Source organism: Perna viridis, chromosome 9 (genome assembly GCF_037379345.1).
Source record: "Perna viridis isolate PV_CMFRI_1.1 ecotype Kerala chromosome 9, ASM3737934v1, whole genome shotgun sequence".
In the NCBI taxonomy this organism is placed as follows: domain Eukaryota; kingdom Metazoa; phylum Mollusca; class Bivalvia; order Mytilida; family Mytilidae; genus Perna; species Perna viridis.
In genome coordinates this window covers 7,355,744-7,366,850 of record NC_142453.1, presented here as the reverse complement: position 1 = coordinate 7,366,850, position 11,107 = coordinate 7,355,744, and the positions used below count along the sequence as shown (strand labels likewise).

Sequence of the window (11,107 nt, the reverse complement as noted above, 5' to 3'; positions counted from 1 at the left end):
TACATTCAATAATTTATTAACAGTAAAGTTTAATGAGTTCGTCACTAACAGCTGAAGGCGTCAACACTCCAAGATCAGTGAACAGTAGAGTAATATATGCTGGAGGGGTGTAGTCAACTAAAGGATGTTCCTTTGACAAGTCAGCATCTGTCTTCAGGGTACTGGCATTATACTGAAAGTAGGAAAAATGATGAAAGTCATACTGTACAATCAGAAATTATTGTGAAATACTGCCATGGACTTCAAATCACAATAACTGAAACAAAGGTTCTGGAAATTTTGACAGCCTATGTCTGTCATTTTATCAAATTTCAGCAGACATTTGTGGCAGTCTTTTACATACTCAGATCGAGAATAAGCTTTTAAAAAATTTTAAAAATTTTTGTAGTTATTTAAAGATAAATATCGGAATTTGTGTTATTTCATCACACACTGTGTCTGTTAAAAATTATCTGAAAGAGGGAACCAGTTCAGTTTTGACCACGCATCGACCTTCTAACATGTAAACAAAACATTGCATCTCTCAGACTTTTTCATCACACTGGCAAACAGCCAAAAACTTCCGAGTGATGAAAAATGTTGATAAATAGAAGAAAGTGGTGAATAAATATTTTGTATATTTATTTAAATGGGTTGTTGACATCTGTGTTGAAAGGATACAATCGAAATATTAATAACTACAAACTACTACAAATAATTTGTAGTTTCAGCACCAAATGCTTTCATCTGTGGCAACATCCCTTCGGCACCTGCGTATGGAGTGTTCATATCACAACTCGTACGTTATTCCAGAGCTTGCCGAGACTACGCAGACTTTTTGTATCGCGCTAGAACTCTAACAAATAGGCTTCTGGAGCAGGGTTATGTTGCCACAAGATTGAAGTCATCACTACAGAAGTTTTATGGTCGTCATCATGAACTAGTTGAGGTGTATCCATCTGCACCATGAAAACTGATTTATTCAATGGGTCATAGTTTTCTTTTCCTCGTTTGTCTACCCCGGACTTGACATTTTATGAGCAACTCAGTAGGTGTTTCTAGAAAAGCAGAGGATGCTTACCTTACCGGTGCACCTGGTCCATGCTTCCAGTTTTTAGTGGAGTCCGACTTGCTCATTTGCTTTTGTTACTTTGTATGTGTGATTTTGGTTGCTTTGTGTTCTTTGTTGTGTATGTCTGTTTTCCATGTCTGGTCTTTGTCCCTGGATTACATTCTTTTGATTACCGCTTTAATCTTGGTTCCCTTGATTACTCTTTCGTTACCATTGAAAGATCGGCGGGAAAATGATGAATTTGTAAATTTTTTTCTTAATTTCATAAATCATGTAATAAATGTATGAAAATTCCCAATTCACTTCAATTCATTCATATACACAATGCTACTGCACGTGTACCATTAATTTAATTATGCAATCAACTAATCAGTTACAGGTAAATCACAGTCACAGGTGGCTGCTCATCAAAGAACACTGACGCACACCTGTCAATTAATTTCCAATAAACAATTAGGAGACAGGTAGACAGGATGTTTAGAGACTAATAAAACCACGTAAACTACAATTTATAAAGGTTAACAATTTTCTGTCCGATATTGGAAAATGGTCGTGGGTCATTTGCAAAATTTATCTGTCAATAACCTGCATTTTTTACTGTTTCCGGATCCTTGATTGAAACTCGCATTATTAAATATTTAACATTATAAATGTGAGGTTTTTCTCCATATTGCAAAAAAATAACATTACATTCATAACAAAACTGTCAAAAACACAAATAATTTTAAAATTTACAGTGTATTGTATACAGGATGATGGATTATTCTTAGAAATATCTACATGATCTGAGTTGTGACTCTTGAAAGCAAGAAATCTACCTGTAGTGTGTACACAGAAGGCTATCAAATAGAATTTCCCATGAATCATGTATTAAGCAAATTATGAATTTTCATTAAAAGTAATTTCTTTATGTTTTTTTCTCTTATTGTAGGATCATTTTCTTCATTGTTCTGTACCCACCTTGAAGGTGTCAGGAAGGTCATATTGGTTAAGTGGGTATAATCTTGTGAACTTGAAACTCTCTGCCACTACATAGAATGGCTTATTCATAGCTTTTGCTGAAATACCAAATGTGTATGTGCCTATCTGAAAAATAAATACATGCAATTTATGAATATATAATTCACACATCAACAATATTTTTTATTTTCTTTATTCAAGATTTTTGTAGATTTTTTTGGTTGTTTTAACTCCAACTAATACTGTATAAGTAATTTTTTTTTTGGAGGAAATTCAACTTTTGCTACGGTAGAGGTGAAAATAAAACACAAATGTAACTCTCAAAATTTATAGAGTTATTCCTTCTTATGTGTATATTGGATTGCAAAAAAATAAAATCACCCATTTTTTAAACAAACACACAAAATTTTTAACTCACAAAAAGATAACTTGTTAGTATTAAATGGTAGGGAATGCTAACCTTGTTTACAATGCCGCCACTTTCTACAACACCTTCAGCACCAACAAGGACTAGATCTATCTTTTCCATTACATAACTAAAAAAAATGAGAAATAATAGGCATTATACATGTATATACAGTGAAATCTAGCTGTCTACAACAAACCCTGAATAATCCAAAAATAGTCTAAAACAAAAACTCTTTAAATTTAAACTTAAAGGAGTCCCAACACAAAAGTTATTTTTTTAAGTGTACCAGTAGCAGGGAGGGTAATATATAGTTCCTGCAAGTACAGACGATAATATGAACATGTTTTTTTTTTAATTGGTGTTTGATAATTTTATTTGATAACCCATAAGGGTTTCCTGCTGAAGCTTCCTCGTGTTCTGAATTTTTTTTGCTAAAATTAAATTGACCAATAAAAAATTAGTATCCGTAGCAGAAAAGATCCCTTAAGCCCACCTAGGGCAAGGAGTTTAATATATAAAAATCCTTGCATAGGGTCACCTATTATATACTGTGTATTGTGTCAAATTCTCCATGTAAATTGTTTTATTTCAAAATCCATACAACAAAAGAAATTCAATTATATTTCAATTATTATCGAAGTCATACACCTGCGTCAACACCTGAGTCACAGGTCACTGAACCATGTAAAGATAAAAGAAGCCCCCCACGCTATCTCTTGGTCATAATAAAGTCTAGTGGGCTTGTTTATTAATATAATCCAGCGGCAAAGAAAGAACGATACACAGTGTCACTATTTTAGTTTTACCCTCCAGTTTAAGTCCTAAAAATAGAGTGATAACCCATAAGGGGATTGTGCTGAAGCTGCCTCGTGTTCTAAATCTTTTTTGCTAAAATTAAATACTTTAACTGCCTATAAAAAGTATTGTCTGTACCAGAAAAGCTCCCTTAAACTCACCTAGGGTCACCTGTCATATACTAAGTCATACACCTGCTACACCTGTGTCACTGGTGCAGTACCAAGTAAAGATAAAAGAAGATGCCTACACTATCTATTGGTCATAATTAAGTCTACCGAGCATTTTTATAAATATAACCCAACAATAAATTAAGAACGATACACAGAGTGTCACTATTTTTGTTGTACCCTCCTTTTCAAGTCCTAAAAATAGTGTGCAAAGAAGCTGTGTATTCACCACACGGGGATATGTGCCTATCGAAAATGAAAAGCTGACAGAAAACGAGAAGAACTAGAGTCGTCTTACTCTTTAAACACGATTATTGCACCCATACACAGAACATTGGACCACCCTGCATCATATATACAAACTATTTTTGAAGATGTATTAACTTTTTGGGCACGTGTATACATTTTCAATGTACCCAAATGGAGGTTGAGAAGCAATGACGTAGCACTTCCATAAATGATAATTGAGTATTACCCCCAGTTTTCATTTTTGCATATTAATTAGGTCATCATGAAAACACAAAAAAATCATTCTAACTTTATTTAGAGCTAACCTGATGAGAAAACGTTTGTTACACTCATATCTAAACATACTATAGTTTTTATAAATATAAATATTTATAAAATGATATTTTTTGTGTCACGTCTCCTTTAAATGGATTTTTAACCTTGGTAAACCAAAACCTGTCTAAACTGAACAGGTGTAACAGTCTGAAGGGGGTTGGGTTTAGACAGGTTTTACTGTAACATTCTTGGGTTTCCTGTGGGTATTCTTAGGTCACAAATTTTCCGATGAAAACAAAAGTCAAATCAGGAAGTATATATCTTTTTTACAAAATTAAGTGCTCTAATCTATATAAAGAACCAGGAAAGTGGGAAAATCATGAATCGTGCTAAAAAGAAACCCATAAATTTGCAATATGGGCGCAAGGTTGATGGTCTTAAAAATGTCAGAGAATGCAGAAAAGCAAGTTCAAAGTTAAATAGAATGATGCAGGAAAAGTGAGTTATCTCCCTTTGACGATGAAATTTCAATGCATATAATACAATTTATACCTTGAATTACTGACACATAAAAAAGAAATTAATGCCATTTCTGATTTTCAGATAACCTTCATGGAACTACTTGACTATTTTTCCCCAACCATGATTCACCCACTGCCTGATTCTTACATAGAAGAGCACTTAATCTGTAAACTATGAGATCTTGTATTACCTATAAAAAAAAACAACATACAAAGATGGCAATCCCTTTTTAAAATATTCAAGACTAGTTAAAAGAGGCATATCAATAATACTTACCCTACAGCCGAATCCAGTATCACTGTTGAAGGGATTCCCATCTTGTTTAATTCTTCATGGGTTTCATATCTGTAATTATATCAAAATGGTATTACATATAATGTAACCAAAAACACACAGTGCATGAAAGGCTTAGCCTTTGACCTCCAGGAAGCTCCCGGGATAGAAAACCAAATAAGCAAGATGTCCTTTAGATGAAGAAGAGCCATTTAAAGATTCCCATAACCCATTATTGCATTTCAATGAAGTCTGAATGGTCAACACGAAGGACCCTTTGACCTCTTTTTATCATGTGCAAGGGCAATTGGAAGAAAATAGTGGGGCTATGGTGCTAATCCTTCCTGGAGTGATTTCTCTTACCCATCAACTTAAAAAATAATATGCATGTTTCTTGTAACATACATTCAAATTCATGAAGGAAAACTAAAGTTATCTGATATCAATCAATAATCACACATATGGATGAGTCAAAATTATACACAGTGAAAACTGTCTTAACACTCTTTTGGGCTTAAAAGTGAGTTCTATTCAGTGTATGGTTTTCAAGTTTATTTAAATGGATGCAAAAGAACTTAAATAAGTGTCTGGTTTAGACAGGTGTTCTGATTATTCAGAGTTCACTGTGATTCCCAACATTGTGAAATCTATTGACTAATCTTACCCAGATTTGTCTGGTTGAGACTCTGCAACAAAAACTTTAAATCTTTTCTTGGCCTCTGCTGCTTCCTTCAATACTTGTAGAACTACTCTAGATTTTGAATGGGTAAGAATGGTCTGTATAAAATAAGATTAGCATTAAAAACATGAATTGTACACATAATCTTGCTAGGCATACCCCCACTCATATAGGAAGTTAATATCAGACAGCATTCAAAATACTGTGAATGTATTAATTTTCATGGTTGCTAATTTTCGTAGATTCTGCCAGGTGAACATATTTGCAGGTATCAATTTTGACAATTTCAAAAAAAAAAAAGATTAGCATTGTATAATGTTAAAAATCAATTTTTCGTTGTTCTAATTTTCACGGATTTTCTGTCCACCACGAAAATAGCAAAAATTAGTACATTGCGTATATGTTTACAGTAGCTTACAACATATGCCATATCTATATAAAGCCATAAACACAAAAAGCACAACAATTGGTACCACGAACAATAGTACTTTCACTGTAAGTGAAATTATTCAATATCTTAATACAAATTGTATGTAAAAGACTAAGTAATTAGCCACAGCATCATAAAACTAACTTCATAAACAAGTAATACACTACATGTACCATTAAAATAATATATCATAGCCTACAACCAAGCATCACACTTATTTTTTTTACATCAATAAAATCATTGGAAAACGGGACGGTAGCTGAAAGGGGCGAGATAGGATAGGTAAATGGTTGTCCATTTTAAAATAAAACCTTTAAAGTACCGGATCTACATGTAGATACTGTAAATAATTCTTTTTTTATTTTTTCTTTATTTGAATTGCATATTTCAATTTTAGACCAACTTAAAAGCTACTTCCACTTCGAATTCACTTCCAAGATCCATTTCTGCTGGCCTGTCAGATACCTATTCTGGTTTGACTTTATGTGATGCTTAGTATTATATAAAAGTTTCTTCAAGTCATTTCCAGATGACTAATAAGTCGCTAATTACAACAGTACCCTACATACCATCTAAGGTCTGAGATTTTTAACATTTATGAAGATATTTTTGATGTAATGCATATAAAAGAATAAAGTCTGTGTTAAATGCACGATAGGAGTGTCAATACACAATGCACCAGGCTTGACTAGATTATTACATTTCCAAAATATTGTAAGTCTTCTCAAGCAAAACTGAAGAAATTAGGGGTTTAGCATTAAAATGTACTCCTTGTTACATGTAATTTCTATATTTTTCTCTGCTTAATGTTGGGTGTTTGCTTTTCAGTTGGTCAAATAAATTAAAGATATTTTTTTCACATAAAATATACATGTATAATCTGTATTCATTTTCCATAATTTGCTCAATTAGAAGATTTGTGAAAGAAATGATAAAGTATAAGTGGTTATTTTTGTAGTCATTTAATTTTCGCTTTAAGTTGAAACACGAAAAATTAAATCACGGGAAATATTTATGGAGATAACATATGGTTATTTGTTTTTGTCTTATTCATTGAAATGTTAGTCTGCCACAAAAATTACATTACACAAAAAAAAAAACCCACCAAGTTTTGGAATAAAAACACAAAAATTTCCTAACACCCATTAAACAATATTGGATAATATACCGTTCCATCTCTGATGAACTGATGAGCTAACTTGGCAATCTTCTGTCTAGAGTTAGCAATTTTATCCAAGAACAGATTTCCTCTCTCCACTAACATCTTCTTTACTTCATTGATATCCTGGAAAATGTCAACTTAGTTACCATAGTTATAGGCCATGGATCCGAAAACGGTAAAATGCCGGTCATTGACCGACAAATTTTGCAAATGACCGACGACAATTTTCCAATATTGGACATAAAAAAATTGTCAACCCTTATAAATTACAGTCTGCATGGTTTTATTAGTGTATAAATATCCTGTCTACTAGTCTCCTAATTGTTTATTGGAAATTAATTGACAGGTGTGTGTCAATTTTAGCTGATGTACAGCCACCTGTAACTGATTAGTTGATTGCATAATTGAATTTACAGTACACGTGCACCTCAATTGCCAATACAAATTAACTGAAGGAACTTGAAGAGTCTTCATACATTTATCAATTAAGAAAAAAGATTGACAAGTCCACCATTTTCCTGCCGATCTTTGCATATGCTGCAAAAAGATAAGTAAAAGGTATTGTACTTATAGAAATAATTACTCAGGCCCTGGATCCTTCATCTATTTTGAAGGAGTCCCATCATCCATCTTTCCTCTGGCCCTGGATCCTTCATCTATTTTGAAGGGGTCCCATTATTCAGGCCCTGGATTCTTTGGAGGAGTCCCATTACCCATCTTTCCTCAGGCCCTGGATCCTATTTTGAAGGAGTCCCATTACTCAGGCCCTGGATCTATTTTGAAGGAGTCCCATTACTCAGGCCCTGGATCTATTCATAAGGAGTCCCATTACTCAGGCCCTGGATCCTTTGAAGGAGTCCCATTACCCATCTTTTTTCAGGCCCTGGATCCTATTTTGAAGGAGTCCCATTTCTCTGGCCCTGGATCTATTTTGAAGAAGTCCCATTAATCAGGCCCTGGATCCATTCATAATGAGACCCATTACTCAGGCCCTGGATCTATTTTGAAGGAGTCCCATTACTCAGGCCCTGGATCTATTCATAAGGAGTCCCATGACTCAGGCCCTGGATCCTTTGTGAAGGAGTCCCATTACCCATCTTTTTTGAAGAAGTCCCATTAATCAGGCCCTGGATCCATTCATAATGAGACCCATTTATCAGGCCCTGGATCTATTTTGAAGGAGTCCCATTACCCATCTTTCCATTTAAATAAATCAAAATAACAAAGATTTTTCCGTGGCATTTTGTTTTAGTTGTGATCAATATTAAATCTTTGTCATCACTTTTCTGGGAATAATTCATAACCTTTTCAGATTAATTTGCAGTCAAAATTTGTAAGAAGTACAGAGAATCAGTCAAGGTTATCACCTCTGCCTCCCTCCTTTTAACAATAAAAGGTCAGAGAATTTTACTGGTATTTTGAATAATCTTATCTAAAAAAGTTCTAGGGGTAAAAGAAATATGCTTTACCGCTGAACAAGAGTGAAAAAAATCAGAAGTCCTACAATAAAGTCTCTTACATTATATTCGAATGTTGCTGATTTAAGTGTAATAAATCTAATGAAGAGTTCTCCAGCAGATGAAATGGACGTGGTGCTACTATCTGTATCTGTCAAGATGTTCAGCCCAAGTCTCATACTCTCTCTTATCTCTTGCACTGTTTCAACTTAAAAAAAAAAACGAAGAAAGATCCACTTCTATCATGAATACATTAGAAAATTTATGAGAATTAGTCATTTCATAAAACATCTCAAATTGAGGTTTTCCTAACATCTTTCTTCAACTCATATTTCGACCAATCAGATCACTTGATATTGAAGATTCGAGGAAAAACAAAAGACTTGAAGAAATTCTCAAGTTGAGATTGTTTTAAACCCAAGCCAGATTTTACTTTACAGTTGTTAAGGTAAAACCCTTATGCTGACATAGTGTTTTTTCATATGTCGTTGTATTTTAATCAGGTGTTTACATGTTGTACATGTATGTAGATCATCTCTGTTTCCTGTTTTCAAGTCCAGGTCATGTGTTTGGATTCTAATGTCTCTGCATTGTCCTTCTGTTCTGATGCTTCAATTTTTTTTTGCCTAATCTAGAGGGAGAAATGGGCAAAAAATTCTCCCTGTTTATGCTTACTTCTCCCATTTATCTTTGATAAGGAGAAGTTTTTGTATTAGATTAAACAGAAAAAAATGCCACGATTATTTTTTCAAACAGAATTTCCTAAAACTTCTCCTTGTCATTGATGTCTAGATTAGGCCATGTTTTTTTAGCCAATTTTCTAATACATTTATCTAGTAACGGGAGAGCTTGATTTGACTCACAAAATTATACTCCGCCACCGAGGATCAAACCCTAGACCGCTTGGTGACAAGCCAGCGACAAACTGATTCGGCCATAGAATTAATCCTTTGGCCAAGTCAATTAACTGGCTATTTAAATCCCAATACCTACTACCGTCCTGCCACTGAATTATTAAACATTGGTATCAATAAGACCTTTATCAGCTTTTCCAATTGTTTTATGTTGTCCTTGTCTCTCTACATCATAACAAGTCATTCCCTTTTTTGTCAACATCAGAAATTGTAACAGTGTGAAGATATGTGAAATTTAAACCAAATATTGTAGTAGGGGCTAGCTTTTACTGAATACTAACCTTTCATGTTCTCCAACATGTGAAGAAGAGCTTTGATGGCTGCAACAGCTGCAGAAAGGTCTGGTTCATTTTTACTCAGGTTTGTGAAATAGTTTAATATCCCTGTAATGTTCAAAAGAAATCATACTTATCAATAACTATACATGTACCTTTGTTATTCCAAGCTTCTGCGGAACAATAATGAATTACAAGCATCTACAATTTATTTATGAGGGAAATGGCCTGGGACATATTAAATAAGATGCTTAACAGAATGCAGTTTGATATGAATGCAAAGGTCAAACTGTGAATAGTTGAACAACCGCTCAATCCTGATGCAGCTTTGAATTTCTATAGCAATCAGGCATTTGACACAGGAAAATAATTTGAACAGATTCCAAGTGGTCCTTCATTCCTAAATGATTTTACCCCCAGAATCAATCCTAGCCTTCCTTTTGGGGTATGGCACCTTGTGGTACAATTCAAAAGACATCAATATAATAATTGTCAAGTTACATGTATAGTACGGATATCATGAAAAGGATTGTTTCGGCCCCTAATTTTAAATCTGCTCTAGTCATAAACCAACTGTCTATGGATAATAACACTGACAACTACAACATAGACAGCACCATACCCCTATACTATCACATATTTTATTGTCATAAATTTTTGGCAATTTTAAAAAAAGAAAATTTATATTTTTATTTTCAGTCATAAGACAATATGAACATAAATTTTAATGACAATTTTATATAAAAAATAGAGGTTTTCGTATGAATATTACTAAAAATTATTCTTCAAGTAACAGAATTGTAAATCCTCAGACAAATTATTATTATTTTTTATCTAAATGAAAAATTCATAGACTAGATATAAAAAATAGATATAAAATAATGTTTTGAAAATCAGATTATCATGAAATTGTCAACCTACTTATATAGTTGTGCTTTTTTTTGGGGGGGGGGGCTTGGGGGCAAACTGAGAAGCAAGTAGGTGAAATATGACTTCACTGATGAGATTGGCACTCCAATTTTTATTTAAGACCTAAAGATACAGAATAACAAAGTGGGATTATTATCACGAAATCAAATTTTTTTATACAGTTGTGTGTGTTGTTTTTGTTTTTGCCAAACAGAGATGGTAATTAGTGAAATATTATTTCCCTTATGACATTGGCGAACTCTTCTATTCTCATTATATTAATCTACAGTACTTTTCAAATCAAACCAAGTCCACGGATTTTTAAAGAAGGCAACAACACAAGATTTTTTCTGAAGATTTTTTAAAGTTCTTATGTTATTATATATGCTCATATATCTCATAGTATCACAATATCAAGCGTTTGTTTCTCGGAACTAAATCCACCCATCTGTCATGTACCTTGCTTTTCCATTTTTCTGCTGCAATAGCTCATTGAAGTTATTCGAGGTTTTCTGGGTTTACCTTCGGACTAAGGTAAGTCCAAAGAATATCGATAGATCTTTTCAGCAGAAATCTAAAATTAAATTTGATTGGTGA

At 33.5% G+C, this 11,107-nt stretch overlaps 1 protein-coding gene across 1 annotated transcript; it reads right to left on the bottom strand.

Moving 5' to 3' along the window:
- LOC148606516 (translation initiation factor eIF2B subunit alpha-like) lies at nt 1–11,092 on the bottom strand. The gene is made up of 9 exons (XM_088546656.1): nt 10,970–11,092; nt 9,608–9,709; nt 8,475–8,620; nt 6,962–7,078; nt 5,349–5,461; nt 4,688–4,756; nt 2,472–2,547; nt 2,012–2,137; nt 1–172 (listed from the first exon to the last, which is right to left on the bottom strand). Exons 1-9 carry the CDS (start codon nt 11,001–11,003, stop codon nt 17–19), a joined length of 939 nt encoding a protein of 312 aa, XP_088402782.1. The 5' UTR covers nt 11,004–11,092; the 3' UTR covers nt 1–16.
- Between the last annotated feature and the right edge of the window lie 15 nt (nt 11,093–11,107).